The sequence below is a fragment of the Parasteatoda tepidariorum genome, chromosome 1 (assembly GCF_043381705.1).
Source record: "Parasteatoda tepidariorum isolate YZ-2023 chromosome 1, CAS_Ptep_4.0, whole genome shotgun sequence".
Classification (NCBI taxonomy): domain Eukaryota; kingdom Metazoa; phylum Arthropoda; class Arachnida; order Araneae; family Theridiidae; genus Parasteatoda; species Parasteatoda tepidariorum.
Window position 1 is genome coordinate 24897307 of NC_092204.1, and position 23410 is coordinate 24920716.

The following is a 23410-nucleotide window of genomic DNA, read 5'->3' on the forward strand; positions in this document are numbered from 1 at the left end:
TTGGAGAGGAAATTATTGGACCTCATGATTAATTTTATAATGTACATTTTAGTTATAAAAATACTCATTAACCACATGAATTTTATATAAGTATCTTCGAATGCTAGACTTGCCCTTATAATACTGATTTAAAAGTGTTAAACACGTTGATTTGAACAAAAGTACACCAATTAATAGATTTTTGCCTTCTTCTTTTTCAGAACAAAAAGTTGAAGATCTTGTAAATCACATAGAGAATGTGGTGCAATAGGTAATTTCATTTTATCTTTGCATTGAGCTGTTGAGTTTGTTTAGATTCAGTGATCAGTGTGGTGTCCTCTGCCATGAACCAATCATTTTTCACTGAATTATTTGTTAAGTATTAGAGCCTCGATATTCAAAGTGGATGAAAGTTACGAAATATCACAAACGAAAGAGTTAATAAAGATTTACACTAAAAGTAACTAAAATAACTGCCGAAAAATGGTCAGAAATTAATGCGAAATTACGATGGAATCGACATAAATCGTGAGTGCAAAAAAGTGATTACTAAAATACAAAATTCGCTTGACATATCATTATTTTAAAAAATCAGAATGTGAAAAAAAGGAAACAGGTGGGTATAGCAAGGAAACAATTATATTTAAGATAAAATTATTGTATTTAAGACAAAATTATTCGGATAAATGTATTTAAGATAAAATTATTTGGATAAATGTATTTAAGATGTATTTAAGATAAATGTATTTAAGATAAAATTATTGCGAATTGAGCGGATTAGAAAGTGACTCTTTAAATTAGATGGAATTAGATAGAAATGGAAGCTTCTGGTAATATCATCGAATTAGAGAAAGCAAGAGAAAATGGCTGAAAAAAAGATTGGAGAATGAGTTGGATTTACAACTGAATCGTTGCCAGGGGAACACGTCAGAGAGTGATAACTCAAACTCGAAAGTCGTAATATCATCATATAAAAATTGAAAACCCATATGAAAAAGGGAAAAAATATGCAGTCGGAAAAACAATCATTTAGCGACGGTGAAATTACAAATTGTCATGAATAAATATTTTAAGAAAGCTCAAATTCGCTCATTTAGAACCCTTACTTAAGTTACCCCTCTATACGGAGTTACTTACTTTAGCTGTTAGATTGTTTTCTACAGAAGGTATATATCAATTTATAAAAATGAACTAAAAATTAAGCATATTCTAATTCTTAGAGTGTTAAAAATTTTAGATGTTTAAAATTTCATTATTCAAATTATAAATCAAATGGTAGAATAATAATCAATACAATAATTTTTTTATCATTAGCTTAAACTTGAAAATTCATTATTTAAAAGTTACTTATTCAAGTGTCTCCCGAGGCCATATTTTTAGTTTTAATTTCGGAATAAGAAAGGTAAATTTCTTGTGAAAAAAAAGTTCTACTGCCTTTTGTGTTATTTTGTATGGAAAAGAGCAATGGGTTTAAAAATATATAAAATAAAATCAAAATGGAGATATATTCGATAAAGTAAACCAACCTTTAAAGGACAATTTGTGAACCAGTTTAATTTGTGCATATGGTATAAATTTAAGTGAATAATCTTTTTTTTTTCTTTTAGGACTGACATCATTTTACAATGTCTCTGAGAAGATTTGGCGGAAATTATGTATTTTTGTTGGAATTTCGATTAATATTAATAAACTAAATTTTGCTCTGATATTAGTAGTTATTTTACTTGGATAAAGTGAAAATACATTGTGATTTAATTACTTCTGAATACCTAAATTTAACCTAAGAAGACATTAAGACATGCTTACAAGTATATAAGAAACAAAGATGAGACTCGGTACATTTAGGGATTTGTCTAAGAAGGGTAGTTCGTCGCTTCTTGCATAATTGACAAATATTTCTTCTTAAATTCTATTTTAACATAGAAATATTTTTTTTTAATGTTATATGTCCCAATTACTTATACTACATAATTTTCAATTTTGAAAAAAAAAAAAACAACAAAAAATCTATAACAGCTGTTTTTTATAGGATTTCAGAAAATGAAAATATAATGAATAATAAAGTCATGGGAAAAAACTATCGGCGTGTAGCATGTTACATGAATTAGGAAATTTTATATTTCATCCAAAATTTTCTACCATTTTAATACATAAATATTGTTTGAAAACCTAAAATTCTTAAGTAATGAAAATTATTTTAAGGGAGGATAAATAAGCCCAAAATACTCATTTTAAAATATTTTTGTCAAAATAATAGCTTTATTTCGTACCTTACTTTCTAAACATATATCGAAACACCAAGTTGCATACTCCAAAAATTTCCATCATCATCCGTAGCAGCCCATCTCAACAGCGGCCTTCCCCGCTTTTTTGAACGAGTAGGCTTAAAAAGCAAAAAAAAATTTACTGAATTGACATTACTAATTCGATTCATAGTGACCATCCAATTCATTCTATTTATTTTTATGAATTGAATAATATCAGGTTGTCAGAAAATTTCCTACCAGTTTAATAACTTATGTATTAAAGAAATTCACTAAGGTTATCATTATGTATTAAGGACCTCCTTAAACTTTTCCCCGTTGTTAATTTCTTGAACACTTAGGCACTATTTAAAAGAACTTTTTTTTTGTTACATTAATTACGTTTACTTATGATTATCCAAAATTGGCCGTTTCTGTTGTGCAAAGTATCCTTAAGGCAATTATCGAAAACTTCCTATTACTGGACTTTCCGATTATTTGAATTATACATTAATTTCAAATTTTTGCTGAGAATTAAATATAACATTAACAATTACAGTTTAAATTTGCTTTATCCTCCCATCTTTAAAGAACTGCCAATATCTAATAAATGTATAAAGATTTAAGAAAATAGTTGTAATAAACTGAGTTGACAATTAGAATGTATGTGCCAGTCGAATAGCACTTTGCTTTATATACACTTTAACAGATTTAGAGGAAGTAGAGTGTAAAGATTTAGAGAGTTATAAACACTGAAAAGATTTACAGTTACACCAAAAAATGGTGAAGTGAAACACATGAATATTCTATTACACTTTTCTTGGTGGAAAGTAGTTGCCGCCATTTTTGGTATTCTGTAACACAAAAAGTTATATTGAGAATAAGAATTTTTGTACACCTAAAAATTAATGAAACTTAAAATACAAGAAACTGTAAAAAATATCGATTTTGAATGTGTACACTTACGAATACCTTTAATAGCAGTTTTTAAATCAAACTTACACACAGCGCAGAGAGAACACTAAAATAAATTCAAATTAGGCTTAATAAAACAGAATATTTAAGATATACAGGCAGGTAATATTTAAAATATTTTATATAATTCATTAACGTATGTTCATTATTTTAAGAGAGCAAATTAAGATATTTTTATTACACAACTAAGAACACGCATGCCTTTCTCTTTTTGTAACAGTGGACTTCTAAATGTTAGGATTTTTAGTACCCTTCAAGACGTCCACAAGCTTACACCTTCTCATGCTCGATTGCAGACAATTACCTGATAGTTTCCATAGGTGTACCAAAACCAGAGTCTTTGGGAATCGGAAATTTAGCGAATGGTGTAAGTAAATTTCAGCTTGATTCGTCATTTGTGATTCGAAATAAATACACTCTTTAAAGTGTATATGAACTCTTGATTTGATGTTAGCTCTAAGCTAAATATTCGTCTTTCATAAATTAAATATTCGAATATTAAATATTTAGTTTTTCTGTTCCAAATTGGAAAAGATAATTCATCGAAGTTTTTATAGGTTATGAATAAAGTTAAATGACGTGACTGAAGAACATATAATTAAAAACAGGTAGTACATCTTCCTTAGTGTCCAAATATAAAATGCGAGAAACAGGGAATATAATACTTGATTGGAAAAAGTTAATTAGCTTAAAAAATATAACGATGGGAAATAACAGACGGCATGTCTCAAGCCCTCAAGAATAGACCCGAATTCTCAAGCATTGTCGGACGTGAATGAGAGAAAACAAAAGGGATTCAAATATAAAACGCAAAGTTGTCAACAAAAATGTAAAAAAGGGGTGAAAACAAAACTAGAATATCCGCAGTAGGCGAGAATGAAACAAAAAAATTATGTAGGTTGCCCGAGAGCTGCACAACGAGCTATTAGCGATGATCTGGGAAATGAGGCTAATTCGAAGACATATCCAAATGGGATACCTGCAGGTGATGTATTTGAAGTGTGGGTATCTTGATCTAGACTGATTGTAGAAAAGTTGCTTTGTTTAAACTGCCAACTGTTCTTTCAATTCTATCTCGAGTAAGCCAAAACTTCAAGTATCAATTCCTTTCCGTGGCACATTCTATATTCCTTTACAAAGATTCTTTCGCAAAGATTTCAATGCTTTCGCTAGATATTTCTTACATAACACAAGGCTACGAATATAAACAAACTAATTATTCATTGAAGTTGCCTGTCACTAGTAAACAAAAGTATATCGTGGTTGCAATAAAAGATATAAATGTTAAACCGAAGCTTAGTAGAAGACGTCGACCAAAAAGAATTATACTTCAACGACTTCGAAGTGCAGTACCACTCTGTGTTTATTAAATTCACGTTAAATGATCAACTGACACTGACGTCATTGGTCACATTTGAGGGTATCCGTGCTCTTCTTTTTCTAGAAGTACAAGGATCCATGTGATTCTCGGCAGAGGGGATTTACAGAAAATATTAAAAATGCAAAAAAACTGGGAGAAGCATTTAGGGCAAAATGCATTTCCACTTAGTATAGGGAAGTGGTGAACAACTCATGCAATTAAAAAGTGAATTGGCATTCATATGAATAAAGCAAGATTCCAGGGCATCAAGGTGAGCTGATGTAACTGGAATGGAAATAATTTTGATATTGTCGAAATTGAATTTATGCCCAAGATTCCAACAGTATGCTGAAATTCATGATTTATCATGTTCTTGACAACAGGCATATGTATCGTGTTCCTTAAAGCTACATTTCAAAGCACACCTGGTTTGTTCGATATAGCTAAGATTGCAATGACAATATCTGTGGTAAATGCCCCAGCGAATTTCAACGAATTTCAAGCAACTGATAAGATCTTCAAGTGATTTAAATTTATTTGTGTTAACAGGTTTAAAAATAAATATAACACCGAAACGTGATAGGATATTACTAATTTTGCAGCAAACGAAAGCAAAAAAAATATAGCAGTATAGTAACTAGTTCTCTATAGGGATCAGAAGAAGATGAGTTTGGGTCTAGTGAGCAAGAACTGAGTCAAATCAAAGAAGGATTTGTAGCAAGCGAGTGGTGGAGTCAAGTTCAGAGTTTAAAAAAGAAGAGTTGGGCACTGGTTAAGTGCAATGGAAATGAAAGTAGAACACTCAGAGTTTTCTGACAATTGGGCGTTTAAAAAGACGGCAAAATGTTTTCGCAAAGTGATTAAATTGTACAAATAAATTAGTTTTCGACAAAGCCAAAATTATTTCTAACCCAGTCACGTCAACTTTTCTTAATGCCCTGGAATCTTTATGTTTTATTTGTCGAATGCCAGTTACATTAGCCGTTAGACCATTAAACTTCTAGCTTGCCAATAACGTTGAAATATACAAGAAAAATCTGCCAGTGCTTCACACTCGTCCAAATGTTCTGCCGCCATTGGCCGTCCACTATCACATATAACACACAAAGGTGAATCGGCTAGTCCAATGGGAAATAAATGATTCTGTTGACAGCTATGCACCGTTAATAGTCTAAAAGATGCAACCGCAACTGATCGCGGGTGGTCAAAAATAAACGCTAAGTTTGTGAAAAGAACAGTCCAAGTCTTGCCTTCGTAAACCAGAGTGGCAAAATTTCTAAAAGTCTTGCCCTGGAATCTTGTTTCATTCATATGAATGCCACTTCCCTAAATTCCTCACCACTTCTCCCTAATGCGTAGAATTCAATTTAGCCTGATTTGTCTTTCTTAGTCGCTGCGGTTTTTCAATTTTTTTTTTCTTCCCCGTCTTCTAGTTTCACTCTCTTCTTCTGTAGTTTTTCTTGTTTTTTTTCCTTATTATTTTCTATTTTTCTTTGGTAAACTTTAAGCTTCATATTTCAAATATTTTTTTTGTTTTTCCTCGTTGACGTACAGCAAGCCATGAGAAATGGCGCCTATTTTTTGGTGATTGGAAACATGACCAAAGTTATTTCCTTCTTCGAATTTTTTGAAGCCAATGAAGTACTTTAATCAAGTATATCGTACTGCTTTAGTTTTCTACCTCCGAGTATTCATTTAAAAAACCAATATTCTTATCCTTTGCATCGATACTGAACCAGACCCTTGATTACAGAACTAAAACTATACTATATTTGTCAATCTGGAATTATTTTTATTTTATTCACGTCATTTTGCTTTATTCTGAATAGTAAATAAATTACGTAACTTTACGTATATCGGTTCTTTGCTTGTCATAGCAATCATTCCTAAATCCCAATTCACATAAATTAGAAGGTGTAGAAAAATGTATTTTTTTAAACAAAAATTCAGTAAAAATTCTTCGGTGAAAGCTGTTTACAATCGAGGTTTCAGTGTCAAACCATTTAATGTCTATTTTCAGAGAAATATACTTGCGGAAAACGTTTAAGCATTGTTCACTTAATACTGCGTTGCGTAATAATAGTTAACTATTGACTAGTTGGCATTACCATTCTTAATAATATTTTTAAGAGATGTGCCAATAAATATATACAAAATCTCGATAAGAAAAACGATTAAACAAGAAAGAATAATTAGCTTATCTTACTTTTTGGCATGCATTACTTCCGGATTTTTTTGTTTAACCTTTTTGTATAACTTCACATTCATTTATTTGTCTAGTACACATTATTGTTTTTAAACATTGAAAATACTTTAAAAAATATTGTATACATGAAAATTACTGAGAATCTCATAACAGTTGGCTACTACATTTGTGTTACATAGGTGCATTTCTATCTTTAGGGTGAATGGCAAGGATGGCAAAACCGGGAAATATTTCGAAATTATTATTTCTTAAACTTTACTCTTATATTGTTATTTTTTAACCGTATATTTAACCTTATTAGTGTGAAGAAACCTCTGTCGAATTATATCATCTATGTTTTGCCATTCCTGCCATTTTCCCTAGTAGTGAAGATGCTCCTATGTGACGCAAAGCACGATAATTTTTTTTTGTAGACTTTTGGTATTCGCAATTTTTTATCAAATTTATAACGTAATCCGAGGAAAGGAGAGCCATTAAGGAATTAACTTTTAATTTCTATAAAAGTTCAGAAATGTTAAATTTTTCTGAAAATTTATGACCAATACGTTAGAGGTAATTTTTTTAAAAATTTTTTTCCGACGTAAGATGACAGTTAAAAACAAAATGTATGTCATTTTTAGTTGTGTGAGTGTGTATAGCAGTCATTCATTTGTTATGTTTCTGTGAAAGCCATGAATAGCCTTAAATGTCCTCTTTATAACTGTTTTGAGCTTATATCAGCCATTCATTTGTCAAATTCCTCACAAATATACAAGAATATCCCCAAATGTTCTCCTTATCATTGGTTTGAATATATATCGGTCAGTCATTCGCCCAGCTCTTAAGTCATGCGAATATCCTTTAGTGTTCTCCTTTATCACCGTTGTGAGTTNTAGCTGTGGTAAATGCCTCAGCGACTTTCAATACTGATAGGATCTTCAAGTGACTTAAATTTATTTGTGTTAACAGGCTTAAAAATAAATATAACACCGAAACATGATAGGATATTAGTAATTTTGGTACTATAGAAATTGAATTTATGCCCAAGATTCCAACAAAATGCTGTAATTCGCGATTTATCATGTTCTTTACAACAGGCATATGTATGGTGTTACTTAAACCTACATTTCAAAGCACGCCTGGTTTGTTCGATATAGCTAAGATTGCAATGTCAATAGCTGTGGTAAATGCCTCAGCGACTTTCAATACTGATAGGATCTTCAAGTGACTTAAATTTATTTGTGTTAACAGGCTTAAAAATAAATATAACACCGAAACATGATAGGATATTAGTAATTTTGGTACTATAGAAATTGAATTTATGCCCAAGATTCCAACAAAATGCTGTAATTCGCGATTTATCATGTTCTTTACAACAGGCATATGTATGGTGTTACTTAAACCTACATTTCAAAGCACGCCTGGTTTGTTCGATATAGCTAAGATTGCAATGTCAATAGCTGTGGTAAATGCCTCAGCGACTTTCAATACTGATAGGATCTTCAAGTGACTTAAATTTATTTGTGTTAACAGGCTTAAAAATAAATATAACACCGAAACATGATAGGATATTAGTAATTTTGGTACTATAGAAATTGAATTTATGCCCAAGATTCCAACAAAATGCTGTAATTCGCGATTTATCATGTTCTTTACAACAGGCATATGTATGGTGTTACTTAAACCTACATTTCAAAGCACGCCTGGTTTGTTCGATATAGCTAAGATTGCAATGTCAATAGCTGTGGTAAATGCCTCAGCGACTTTCAATACTGATAGGATCTTCAAGTGACTTAAATTTATTTGTGTTAACAGGCTTAAAAATAAATATAACACCGAAACATGATAGGATATTAGTAATTTTGGTACTATAGAAATTGAATTTATGCCCAAGATTCCAACAAAATGCTGTAATTCGCGATTTATCATGTTCTTTACAACAGGCATATGTATGGTGTTACTTAAACCTACATTTCAAAGCACGCCTGGTTTGTTCGATATAGCTAAGATTGCAATGTCAATAGCTGTGGTAAATGCCTCAGCGACTTTCAATACTGATAGGATCTTCAAGTGACTTAAATTTATTTGTGTTAACAGGCTTAAAAATAAATATAACACCGAAACATGATAGGATATTAGTAATTTTGGTACTATAGAAATTGAATTTATGCCCAAGATTCCAACAAAATGCTGTAATTCGCGATTTATCATGTTCTTTACAACAGGCATATGTATGGTGTTACTTAAACCTACATTTCAAAGCACGCCTGGTTTGTTCGATATAGCTAAGATTGCAATGTCAATAGCTGTGGTAAATGCCTCAGCGACTTTCAATACTGATAGGATCTTCAAGTGACTTAAATTTATTTGTGTTAACAGGCTTAAAAATAAATATAACACCGAAACATGATAGGATATTAGTAATTTTGGTACTATAGAAATTGAATTTATGCCCAAGATTCCAACAAAATGCTGTAATTCGCGATTTATCATGTTCTTTACAACAGGCATATGTATGGTGTTACTTAAACCTACATTTCAAAGCACGCCTGGTTTGTTCGATATAGCTAAGATTGCAATGTCAATAGCTGTGGTAAATGCCTCAGCGACTTTCAATACTGATAGGATCTTCAAGTGACTTAAATTTATTTGTGTTAACAGGCTTAAAAATAAATATAACACCGAAACATGATAGGATATTAGTAATTTTGGTACTATAGAAATTGAATTTATGCCCAAGATTCCAACAAAATGCTGTAATTCGCGATTTATCATGTTCTTTACAACAGGCATATGTATGGTGTTACTTAAACCTACATTTCAAAGCACGCCTGGTTTGTTCGATATAGCTAAGATTGCAATGTCAATAGCTGTGGTAAATGCCTCAGCGACTTTCAATACTGATAGGATCTTCAAGTGACTTAAATTTATTTGTGTTAACAGGCTTAACAATAAATATAACTCAGAAACGTGATAGGATATTAGCAATTTTGTAACAAACGAAAGCAAAAAAAAAATAACAATAAAGTAACTAGCTCTCTATAGGGATCGGAAGAAGATCAGTTTGGGTATAGTGAGCAAGAACTGAGTCAAATCAAAGAAGAATTTGTAGCAAGTGAGTGGTGGAGTCAAGTTCACAGTTTAAAAAAGAAAAGTTGGGGCACAGGTTAAGTGCACGGGAAATGAAAATGGAAAATTCAGAGTTTTCTGACAATTGGGTGTTTAAATAGACAGCAAAATGTTTACGCAAAGTGATCATATTGTACAACGAAATTAGTTTTCAAAAATGTCAAAATTATTTCTAGCCCAGCCACGTCAACTCTTCTTGATGCCCTGGAATCTTTATTTTTTATTTGTCAAATGCCAGTTACATTAGCCGTTGGGCCATTAAACTTCTAGCTTGCCAAGAGCGTTGAAATATACAAGAAAATTCTGTCAGTGCTTCATACTCGTCCAAATGTTCTGACGTCATTGGCCGTTCACTATCATATATAACACACAAAGGTGAATCGGCTAGTCCAATGCGAAATAAATGATTCTGTAGACAGTTATACCACTTTAATAGTTTAAAAGATGCAACCGCAACTGATCGCGGGTGCTCATGAATAAACGCTGAGTTTGTTAAAAGAAAACTCCAAGGCTTGCCATCGCAAGCTTGATCTCAAAATTTCTATAAGTCTTTCCCTGGAATCTTGTTTCATTTATATGAATGACACTTCCCTAAATTCCTCACCTCTTTTCCATAATATGTAGAATTTAATTTAGCCTGATATGTCTTTCTCAGTCGCAGCGGTTTTTCTAGTTTTTTTTCACGTCTTCTTGTTTCACTCTCTGCTTCTGTAGACTTTCTTGTTTTTTTCCCCTCTTATTTTCTATTTTTCTTTGGTAAACTTTAAGCTTCATATTTCAAATATATTTTTTTGTTTTTATCGTTGATGTCCAGAAAGCCATGAGAAATGTCGCCTATTTTTTGGTGATTGAAACATGACTAAAGTTATTTCCATCTTCGAATTTTTTGAAGCCAATGAAATACTTTAATCAAGTATATCTTGCCGCTTTTGATTCCTACCCCCAAGTACTCATTTGAAAAACCAATATTCTTATTCTTTGCATCGATACTGAACCAGGCTCTTGATTACAGAACTAAAATTATACTATATTTGTCAATCTGGAATTATTTTTATTTTATTCACGTCCTTTTGTTTATTCTGAATGGTAAATAAATTATGAAACTTTACGTACCGTCATGTGGGTCTACTTTGTGCAGGATTTCGCAGTTATTGAACTTTGACATGTAAAAAAACTATGTTAATTCAAGCTTTAGTAAAATTTATCGATATTACATTCATAACTGGCTAGGTGGCGCAGTTGGTTTGTCGTTGGCCTTCTGAGCCCAAGTTTGCGGGTTCTATCCCCGGCTCAGACACCGGATTTTCGGGATGCAGAAAATCCTCAGCGGCCATGTCATATGATTATGCGGCATGTAAAAGATCCCTGGAGTGCCTTATTGGCTCCTGGCATTTCCGGCAAAATTAAATTCCTAGTGCACTTTAGCATCCAAACAGAGTCTCGGTGCTGCCATCTGGTATGGCAGAAACTAGACGTCCAAATTAACATGACCAACGGTATCTCACCCATTGTGGTGGTCCTGAAAGAGTGGATACCACCTCTGGAGAACGCACTAGGTCTGCTCATCGGCAAGACCGATAATGCAGCTCATTGGAAATATAAAAAAAAACATTCATAACTGTACTCAGACGAGTGAATTTGATCAACATTGGCATTATTTGTATGTAATATTTACAAATAATAAGTCAAAACATACCTTGCACAAAGTAGCTGCCAAGTGGGGCTTTCTTTGTGCAGCGATAGGAATTCAGTTTAATAATCATGTTTTTAGTAAAATATTGATATAAAATTGTTAAAAAAGTTAATTGTTGTCATTTCTAATAACAAAAACATCAAGATATATAAAGGTATTAGTTTGAAAATAATTTTCAGCGTTAAAAAACCATTTTTTATAAAGAATTTTTTCTTAAAAAGAATGCTTATTTCAAAACATTGGAGTTTAAACAAAAGGATACCACATGCATTTTTGAACATTGAAATGGATGAAATTTCAAAAATAGTAATTATTACATATTCATTAACATTTATAATACTGATAAATTTGAACATAACATGCTTGAATGAACACGACAGAACTTGCTCTTCAGTTTCTATCATAATCACCTGATGTCGTAGAAAATATATTTTTATGTGTCAAATCGTTTGATAAATTCATTAGAAAAATCTTTGTAGAAGAAAAATAATAGTTTACCAGCACGTTTCACGTGTTTCTAGTGAATTTTATTAGATATGGTATTTCTGTGAATTTTGTACTTCCGAGAAGCTTCTGCAATCGACATACCACCAGCAACTGCTTGCAAACATTGTTGCAGCTTTTCTAAAGTGTAATAATGGTACTTTCTCGTTCCATCAGGTACTTTTTTTATAACGTCTGACAATTTTCCGTCGAAAAAAAAACGAATGAAACTTTGCACAAAGTAGCCCTATAGTGCACTTTATTTCATTTTCCGTTTATTTGTAATTAGTTTTCAAATTTTTTTTAACTCTAGCATGATATAATTGTTTATTAATATAAAAATAAAAAATTTTGCACTTACGACAGTTGTTTTATCAACGTCTTTGCATTTCACAGCTAAAGTTTCCACGCACACTTTTTGACGTCTGACGTTCTCGGAAAGTTGTTGACATTGCATAAACAAAACACACTCTGAGATTGTTTTAAAATTCAAAAAAATGTTTGTAGTAATAGAGGCGACTTCTATCTTCAAATTCCACGCATTTTTAACGTGAAAAAAGCATAATACTGAATAGCAGCACTTGAAAAGTGCCAAATTCGAATTTTCACAAAGTAGCCCGCGCTGCACAAAGTAGCCCCACATGACGGTATATTAGTTCTTTGCATGTCATAGCAATCGTTTCTAAATCTCGTTTCACATAAATTAGAAGGTATAGAAAAATATTTTTTTTTTTAAAACAAAAACTCAGTACAAATTCTTGGGTGAAAGCTGTTTACAATCAAGATTTCAGCGTCAAACCGTTTATTGTCCATTTTCAGAGTAATATACTCGTGGAAAACGTTTAGCAATGTTCACTTTATATTGCGTTGTGTTACACTAGTTAACTATTGACTAGTTGGCATTAGTAGTCTTAATAATATTTTTAAAAGATGTGCCAACAAATATATACAAAATAGCTCGATAAGAATAACGATTAAACAAAAAACAATAATAAAAAGAATAATTAGCTTGGCTTACTTATTGGCATGCATTACTTCCAGATATTTCTGCTTTAACCTTTCTGTATAATTTCACATTCATTTGTTTGTCCAGTACACATTTTTACTTTTTATGCATTAAAAATACATTAAAAATTATTGTATACGTGAAAATTATTGAAAATCTCATTACAGTTGGTTACTACATTTGTGTTACATAGATGCATTTCTATCTGTAGGGTGAATGGCAAAGATGGCAAAACCGGAAATGTTTTGAAATTATTATTTCTTAAACTTTACTCCTACATTGTTACTTTTTAACCGTATATTTATCCTTATTAGTGTGAAGTAACCTCTGTCGAATTATATCATCAATGTTTTGCCATTCCTGCCATTTTTCCTAGTAATGAAGATGCTCCTGCGTGACACAAAAACACGGTAATTTTTTTTTTTTTGTAGACTTTTGGTATTCGCAATTTTTTATCAAATTTATAACGTAATCCGAGGAAAGGAGAGCCATTAAGGAATTAGCTTTTAATTTCTATAAAAGTTCAGAAATGTTAAATTTTCTGAAAATTTATGACCAATACGTTTGAGGTAATTTTTTTTAATTTTTTTTTCCGACGTAAGATGACAGTTAAAAACAAAATGTATACAATTTTTAGTTGTGTGAGTGTGTATTGCAGTCATTCATTCGTTCTGTTTCTGTGAAAGTCTTGAATAACGTCAAACGTTATCACTGTTGTGAGTTTATATCTATCATTCATCTGTGTAGATCTTTCAAAAGCCACGAATAGCCTTAAATGTCCTCTTTGTAGCTGTCTTGAGTTTATATCAGCCATTCATTAGTCGCATTCCTCCCAAATATACAAGAATATCCCCAAATCTTCTCACTGTCATTGTTTTGAATATATATCGGTCAGTCATTCGCCCAGTTCTTATCAAAGTCATGCGAATATCCTTTAGTGTTCTCCTTTATCACCGTTGTGAGTTTATATCAATCTTTCCTCTCTCTAGATCTTTCAAAAGGCATGAATAGCCTCAAATGTTCTCTTTATAACTGTTTTGAGTCTATATCAGCCATTTATTTGTCAAATTCCTTACAAATACACAAGAATATCCCCAAATGTTCTTCTTATCATTGTTTTGAATATATATCGGCCAGTCATTCACCCAGTTCTTATCAAAGTCATGCGAATATCCTTTAGTGCTCTCCTTTATCACCGTTGTGAGTTTATATCTATCTTTCATCTCTCTAGATCTTTCAAAAGGCATGAATAGCCTCTAATGTCCTCTTTATAACTGTTTTGAGTCTATATCAGCCATTTATTCGTCAAATTCCTCACAAATACTCAAGAATATCCCCAAATGTTCTCCTTATCATTGTTTTGAATATATATCGGTCAGTCATTCGCCCAGTTCTTATCAAAGTCATGCGAATATCCTTTAGTGTTCTCCTTTATCACCGTTGTGAGTTATATCTATCTTTCATCTCTCTAGCTCTTTCAAATGGCATGAATAGCCTCAAATGTCCTCTTTATAACTGTTTTGAGTCTATATCAGTCATTCATTCGTTTAGTTCTTGTCAATGACATGGATATCCTCAAATGATCTCCTTATTACTGTTGTTATTTATAGCAGCTATTCATTCATCCAGTTCTTAACAATTGCATGAATATTCTTAAATGTCTTCTTTATCACTGTTTTGAGTTTATATCAGCTATTCATTCATTTAAATGTTTGATCTCTGATTTTTAGGAATGAAGTTATAATAGTTTTTCTGTGTAGCTGATAGGCAAAACAGTAAACTGTAGTTATTTGTTTTGTTCTCGTAATTTTCTTGCAGTTTAAATGAAATTTTTGAAGAACGTTTAATTTCATAAAATTTCTTTACGATAAAACATTACAAAAAAGACTTAATATAGAACTCTTTGAAATTATGTATGCAGATGTTTTTATAATGTTAATGATGTTTTGAATTAAAAGCAAAGGTCTAGGTGTGAATTTGTTATTTTTATCGAACTTTAAATACAATATTTAGAATTTTTCTTAATAAATTAAAAATTAAACAATATATTTAGCTCCATTTCATTGTCTTTCCATTTAGTCTTTTGAATTTTTTTAAAATTTTAGTTCAAAGCCCAGGTAATCGCATTATTGGTTTAAATTTATTTTTTTAACTCATCAGAATTTACTGTAGAGTTGTTGGCGGGACATGGAAAAGATGTAGTTTTCAAGCTTAAATTTGCCATTATATTGAAAATTGTTCTGCAAATTTTAAGTCATTAACATGAATTTAAAATTTTAAGAATCTTACTTTGCCAAAAATAAAATTTTAATGAAGATTTAAAAAAAAAAATGCATGGAAACCAGTCGGATACCTTTATTTTCAAGCCTCAAATTAACTCTTTGTCCATAATATTGCTTATAAATGTCTGAAGTGCTTGTCTGATTTTCAAACTATCAGTTTCTTTTCAGCTAAGTAATGTATTTAATTGCTTAAACTTTGGATTTTTATTTTCTTTCAAAAAAAAGAACCTTCTACAAAACGTCTGAAAAAAGCAACAACTGTATAATTTTAAAACTATTTAAAAGCAGTTTTTTTCGATTAACCATTTTTTTGTATTATTTATCTACGACTCATTTACTGCCTTTAAACTTCCAAACAAGCACTTATATAATAAAAAAGTCATAAATGCGAAGCTAATGTTGACCTGATTACACTACTTCAGCGTTAAAATTAATCGACTGCATTTTATTGAAGGGTGTAAAGAATAAATATCACAAGTTATTTTTATTTTATAAACTCCAAGTGTATAACAACTGTATCGTAAATACAATAAACATTTGTGTAAATAAGTGTCGTGTTTCAATATTTGTCTTGTACATTATGTTATTTTGAAGAGCGAACAAGAAAAAATCACTATATAAAAAGAGGAAACATCAATTTTTAGACTTTTTACTTTTATAGACAGGAAATTGCAAACGTTGAACAATGAATCCAAGAATATGCATGTTTTTGTTCGTCATTATTGCAATATTATCCATTTCAGGTAAAATGGGTCAATTTCATTTCAAAATTTATAATCTATTTTTAAATGCATTTTAATATAAATATGTATTCTTTCATTCATAAGAATAAGTCACGACTCGTTATATGAACCTCCTGTCTCCTAAACAAAAACGAATTTTATACAAAGCGTAAAAAGTGTTAGAAAATAATAATTTATGAAATAATTGATTTTAAGATAAATAAAAATCAAGGTTACTTGCCTTACTTCATTTAATACACATTTTATGCTCTCACTTTTAGTAAAGGCAATCAGAGAAGACATACAGATTTTGAGTTTAAGGCCGGCTTAATTAAATATAAAGTTTTTCTTTCAACCAAGAAATCCTAACGATATTTATAGTTATTTAATTATAGTTATTTTTAATTATAATTATTGAACTTATTCATAAATATTTTTTCTATGAATTTTTAGCATGAACCTTATTACTATAATAGTTATTTAATATTAAGATTTAAGGTAAAGATCGAAATTTTTGTGTAGTTGAAAATTTGCATTTTGTGTATAGATAATATAGATATAAGCTTAAAAATAAATACAAGTTATTGTAATAAATTGCTGTTTATAAATAACTGTTTGTGAACAATTCGTTCAAACAATTCGTCGTAAATAATTAGATTAAGCAATTCTTTATAACGTAAAACTGCTATTAAATAATTGAAAAAAAGTATTAAATATCGTGTCACTTCTTTCACAAGGAAGTCCATTAGGTATTCCATTGGGTGCTACAAAAGATAGAATGGATTTTTTAGTTTTTATTATTGCATTAGAGTCTAGTTTAACACTAGAAAAACTGAAACTTAGTATACGCCTATACTGCCCAAAAAGAGTCAAAAGGACTGGATTGTGAAAAAATAATTAATGCGTAAGGAAATTATTGAAAATTAATTTTTAATAGTTTTTATTTTATTTACAAATATATAACAAGTCATTTGAAAAAATAAACAATAAAAAATTATATGTAGTACAATAAGTCACAAAACTCTCAGATATTGTGTCATTATATACATTATTGTTTTTCTAATTGAAATTACAAAGCAGTCAAAATGACTTCCCAGGGCAATCTAGTGTTAACCGGGATGGGTGGTCGGGAAATGATTCTTTCCGAATAAGTGAGTAACTCAGATGATGCAGTTCATACAAATTTTGATAAAAAATTATGTAAAATTTAAGTTTATTTTACAATAAAACATTTATAGTTAAATTAATTCAAAAGGAAAAGAGCTAACAAGACCTTTCAATGTTATTTCGATTCACAGTTTGTGTACTTGAAAAGAAAAACCGAGATAAAGTTTACCTCATTGTTTAGTGAGGAATTAATTGATCAAAATTTATTTTTGTGCGTAGATTTCTAGTCGAAGAATTTGACTTCGCAGATTTCTCAACTTCATTTTTGGGTCAATCCGATGCAATAAGTGTCATCCTTATAATCATAGCAAATGTATTAAACTTAATTTTATTAAAATATAAATTGGTGTTTATAAATAACAGTTATAAAAGAATTTGCATTGTTTAAACACAATAACCGATAACAAAATATTAAAAGCTACTTTTTCACTGCAGTTGCACTTCCAATTGACCCATTTGGTCCTCCAATGGGTAGTCCATTTGGTACTCCAATGGGAAGTCCGATGAATTCTCCCATGGATGATCAAAGTGACGATTCTAATGGTATGTATTTGTAGTGTGTTTGTATTTGAATTTTATGATTTTTTTCATACGTAGTTAAGTTTTTTTTATGTGTAATTGTAATTTAGTCATTATTGTAGTTGGAGTAACATGAGTGGAAATTTTATTTTGGCGATATGAATTTTGCCAGTAAGGGTGGTCGACCCTCGTTTCAAGACCCTGTATCTTTCGATTTGTTGGCGTTGTGTGGGGTCTGGAGCACCCTTGTTTTCAGCCAATGACTTTAATTTAAAAGAGCCATGAAACTTACCATGAGGCTAACCGTGTGAAGTTTTCGAGATTTATCATTTCCATGTCGCTCAAATGAGGGTCAATTCCATCAAAAAGTCCTCCACGAAGGTAAAAACTCCTAATACTTGATTCAGGAGTTCCCTTGTCTTCTTTATTGGGATCTCAATTAAAAGGCTACAGAGTTGAACATTAGTACTACTCGTTAACCCAAAAAATTGGACTGACAGCTTAACGACGGTTATGAAATTGAAGGGGTAGTTATGCCTTTAAAAAATATTTTTTGGAACTTTCCAGGCAACAGCAGTTCCCGAGGGGCTTATAAATGACAATATTATTTTAAAATGCATTAGAGCTTCTTTATTAAGTAATTATTTCATTCGTGTAAATTTGAACAGATTTTCTCTATTTCAGGATTGACTGCAGCCTCTGCTACGACTGGTATGAATTATATTTATTTTTATATTGCATGAATGATTGCTGATAAACCAATATTTAAATTTTTTCTATTGTATACCAATGCACGAATCTTATATGTTATGTAAAAAAAAACTATTATATACATGTATTCGAATTATTTCGACAACTTATTAATCTATACACGCTTGCGTATTTATAATTAAATAACTTACATAATCTGAGATGTTCTGCATGTATAATCAAATATGCATTAATTCATTAAGTCATCATGTATAATTTCGAATTCTACTAAAAATTTAGTTGTTGAAATTTAAGGGCAAAAACCATTTGAAAAAAATTATTTGAACTAATTATTTTGAAGCCAAGAAGAACGGAGAAAAAGGAGGATGCCAGACATCAGTAACCATCTTTAAACTTAACCATCAGTAATCACCAGTTACCATCTTTAAACTTGACCATCAGTAACCATCTTTAAACTCAAAATCTGGTTGTATATTATTTGGATAGATATTCTTTGGCAATTGTTTTTATTTGTGATTGTTCGGAATATGAAAACAGTTTTTGTAGCAATTTAATATTATTTATTATCCCCAAGTGATTGCATGTTTCATCATTTCATATTTCACAAATATTCTCCTTTATAAATATTTCCTTAGAATCATAGTCAGTAACATATTATTTATACATTAATGACAAAATAGTATTCTCGGTATGTTTATTTTTAAAAGAGAAAAGAAAAAAAAAAGAACAAAAGTCACCAGTTGAATTTGTAATAAGGAAAGAAAGATTGAAAACAAGGAATTTGTTCGTTTGTCGGAGGAAAGTTGAAGGCCTACTGATATTTTCCGTTCAACGCAATTAAACAGATTATCTATGCTTTTAATTTGTCTTCCTTCATAGTGATTCTGTGTATTTTGATAACATTTTAATTTCTTCTTTTTAAATATTAGTTTTCATGTCCTACGAAACCGATTTAAATACGAACTGCAGAATATAAAGTTTAGTTACAAAATTCAAATATAATAAGAAGAAAATATTTTTAGTGAGAAGAAGAAAAATTATCACCAATTAGTTTCGACAAATATGTCTGCTACAAAATGTTCATTAAATTTGTCTGCTACATTTTATGCTATGTTTACTACATTTTTTATAAAATTGTTTACTCGACAGATGTTTTTTCCTTTTTTAAAAAGTAACTTTTTTGGGAATAACATTAAAAAATACTTAGTAAAGTTAAAGATTGAGTAATTAATTGAAATCTATTTATTCAATTTTAAGGTTTGAATTTTTGAATAAGTAAATTTTTATTATACCCTCATTTTATTAGATAATATAATTTAAAAAAGAAAAATATTTTGTTTGAAATCATTTTCTCATTTCAACATTAATTTATTGTTATAATTTGCTTGTTAATGATTTAATTCATTTTCATTTCCAGAGAAAAAGGTTGAAGATGTCGTAAATCACGTGATAAGTGTTGTTGATCAACAGTAAGTGTTATATGATAGTTTCTATTAATTAAATGCATACTTGAATAAAAAAGCTCTACTTTTTAACCACAGTTGTTAAGTCAAAATTAGAAAGATTCGTTTCAAACTCCAGTTCAACTTTGGACTTTTCTACGAGCTTTAATCCAATAGCAAAAACTACAATTCTATATTCTGTAGAGATATCTATCAAAATTTTCGCCGAATCCTTGGAACGTTTAAATATTTACACTAAGTTAATATCAGTTTATGTGTGCATGATTTGAGTTAAGGAGTTGGATAAAGGCGACCCAGGCAAATATTCCCATACGCCGAATGAGTTATAGGTGTTTTAGTTAAATTACATTTTATGTTATGAACTAACTATTGATGAAATAAATTTTGGAAACTATATTTGTTCTAAATATTGGCACTGAAAGTTCAAAATACTGGCCATATTATTTGTTCGAAATACTGGCAAAAATATTGTCACCATTAAAGGAAGAGAGCTTAATATCAAAATATCAAACTCACTCTTCTGAATTAATAAACATCTTGCATGAAAAAGATTCTTTAGGAAATATTCCATTTAATTAAAAAACTTAAATAGTTATTCGCAATATTCAGTAAAGAAATATTTTTGGTCCTCATTCGAAATATAAATGTTTGTCTTCATAAATTTCATAAGAATTATTTATTTATTTCCGGAGTCGTGTTAAACAAATTTTATCAGCTGCATCTATGAACACAAAACTCTGCGCATAACATGTGTATAATAAATATCCTGCTTATGTTTTTATTTTTTTTTAATTTTTAGAAAAGACCAGCAATCTCCAATGAATATGATGTCTCCGATGATGCAACCAATGCCTATCTGATGATGTAATTTGAAAGAATGGAACGGTTAATTAGATTTTATAGGTATTTTATCCAATGACACTTACAGGTTTTGTTTGTAAAATGACATTGCTTGAATTTCTGAATAAACTATCGCACTAAAATAATTGTAGTCTCTAAGGAATTATTGTAAAATTCGAATACTTGGCTTTTGATTTATACGACCAGTTCTCTTCCTTACAAAAAAACCCAGTGCCATTAAATGTAAAATTAATAGTGTTGACTGCTAAATTATACAACCAGCTTACATCTTTGGAGAAAAAAAAACTCAGTTTCCGCAATTTCTCCAGTAAAATTACCAGAGTTGCCTGTTAAATTTTACGGTTATTATTTCAGGCTTTCTAACACAAATCGGGTATGTCTACTTTCTCGCATGGTGTTACAGTAACAGGCACAAAGATTCTGGGTTCAACCAAATCTAAAACATCTCTATTACACTCACTCTAAATTGGTGACCATGGACTAAGGTGCTTTTTATTCATTCTTCAACAGAAGATAGCAAAAGGAAATATTAAATACGTAATAAGGAATGCAAAATAATATTTTAAGGTGGAGGAAGAAAAATTTTGAATAATCTGACAAATAATTAACAAGGAAGGAAGTAAAGAAAAGTTCCAATTTGTCTCATTGCCGAAAAAATTCAGAAAAATTAAAATGGCGCAATGCTAGTAAATTTAGTGCGGCATGACTGTGTGCGGTGCAGACTTTTGCTCACCTTGAAAACAGAAATGAATCAAGCTTTGATTCTTTTATTATTATTATTATTTTTTTAAATTTATAATAATCTCTAAGAAATCATCATTATTTTACAGCTTATTATACTTGCACATTTTGCAGCTGAAATTAAGTTAAAAAGAAACAATTCCATTCCGAAAAGCCATTACATTATGAACACCCTGCTAATAATACGTAGGACCACCTTTAACCCTCAAAACTACTAGCACCCGCCGTGGCATTGATTCCACAAGGTGCTGATAGGTAGTCTGAGGTAGAAAGCACTCACCAACTCGCCCTACAATTCGCTTACATTGTGAGGGGGTAGCGTGGCAGAGCGAATTTGGTTTTCCAAGTAGGACCACAAATGCTCTGTTGGATTAAGGTCAGGTGAATTTGGGGGCTAAGACGTGACTTGAAAGTCACTGAAATGTTCCTCGATGATCGACCCTTATGGCATGGTGCATTATCCTGTTGGTAAACACCATCCCCCGCAGGAAAAACTGTTGTCATGAATGGGTGAACCTGCTCTGCAACTATGTTCAAGCAGCTTACAGATGTCAGGGATTGTTCTATGAGGATTATGAGTCCTAATGTGCCCCATGAGAACATTGTTCCTGGGCGGGAAACCATGAAAACCTATGCGAGTTCATTGTTATGGAGGGTGATCATAATGTATTCGCTCTTCGGTGTATATGTCTTAAAAGATAGAAATTTCACCCTTAGTTATTTAACTTTCTTGGCGTTTACGTCATTCTAATTACATTGTTTTTGTCCAAATAAAATCTGTTTCAGTTTAGACTTATTTATTTAAGGCATTTGATATTACTCACAAATTTATAAATATGTATTCTATAAAGTTGACAATGCTTTTTTATTTCTCTTATAGGATTGAAAATATCATATAATGTCTCCAAGAAGATGAAATGCAGACCATTTTTGTGCTACAAATTTATTTTGGAACATTAAACTTAGTTTTGCACTGATAAATGAAGTTGTTTTAATTAGAGCTAGGAGGCCATCTGAACCCTCTGTTCACTTACACTCGCCTTCCACCGGAGCTGCTTTCGTAACTCCCATCGGCTTACTTCTTAATACGAGTTCGATTCACAAGCTCCTACCGCCGGAGCTGCTTTCGTAACTCCCTTCGGCTTACTTCTTAATACGAGTTCGATTCACAAGTTCCTACCGCTGGAGCTGCTTTCGTAACTTCCTTCGGATTGTTTCTTAATTCGAGTTCGATTCACAAGCTCGTACCGCCGGAGCTGCTTTCGTAATTTCCTTCGGGCTGCTTCTTATTACGAGTTCGCTTCACAAACTCATTCGATACGTTACTTCCGTCTAGCTTTGTATATTTTTGCGAAAACCAAAAAGTTTGAAGCAATTAGTTCAGTAAACTTTACTCTGAACAAAATTCAAAACATATATATTTCTCTGAGTAAAGTACCTTCAATATTAATTTGAAATTGCGAGCAGTTATCTGATTTTTCTTAAGTACATAAATTTAAATGTAAGTGTTCAGAAGTGCAACAGCTATTAGTCCTTTATTTTATCACAAAGTTGCAAAATGTATAATAAAAGAAAAGAATAAGAAAAATGGATATAGCCATAAAAACGTTAAAATTAACTTAATATTTGGTAGTTGAATTTGAGTTTCATGATTAATTCCATGTTAACAATTCAAATTCCTTGATTCCTAATCACTAAAGTTCATTTTTCCCAGTGCACATTTCTAACTTTCAGAGTATACACAAATAACACAGGGCTAAAATCAAGTCCTTGAAACTGCTCAGAAAATTTTATGGTTCCACAACGGAACACAAAAATAAATTCATGCAATTATGGTTATGGTTATTTATTAAAAAAATTTTTCGAAATGAAACAAAAAGCTTAATTTTAG

The 23410-nt window shown here is 30.9% G+C and overlaps 1 protein-coding gene across 1 annotated transcript; it reads left to right on the plus strand.

The window, feature by feature from the left end:
* The first annotated feature begins 15918 nt into the window (after window positions 1-15918).
* On the plus strand, window positions 15919-22500 carry LOC107440344 (uncharacterized). The gene is made up of 6 exons (XM_016053250.3): window positions 15919-16078; window positions 17660-17767; window positions 18428-18454; window positions 19872-19923; window positions 20717-20820; window positions 22400-22500. The coding sequence occupies exons 1-5, from the start codon at window positions 16021-16023 to the stop codon at window positions 20775-20777; spliced, it is 306 nt and encodes a 101-aa protein (XP_015908736.2). The 5' UTR covers window positions 15919-16020; the 3' UTR covers window positions 20778-20820; window positions 22400-22500.
* Window positions 22501-23410: the final 910 nt, after the last annotated feature.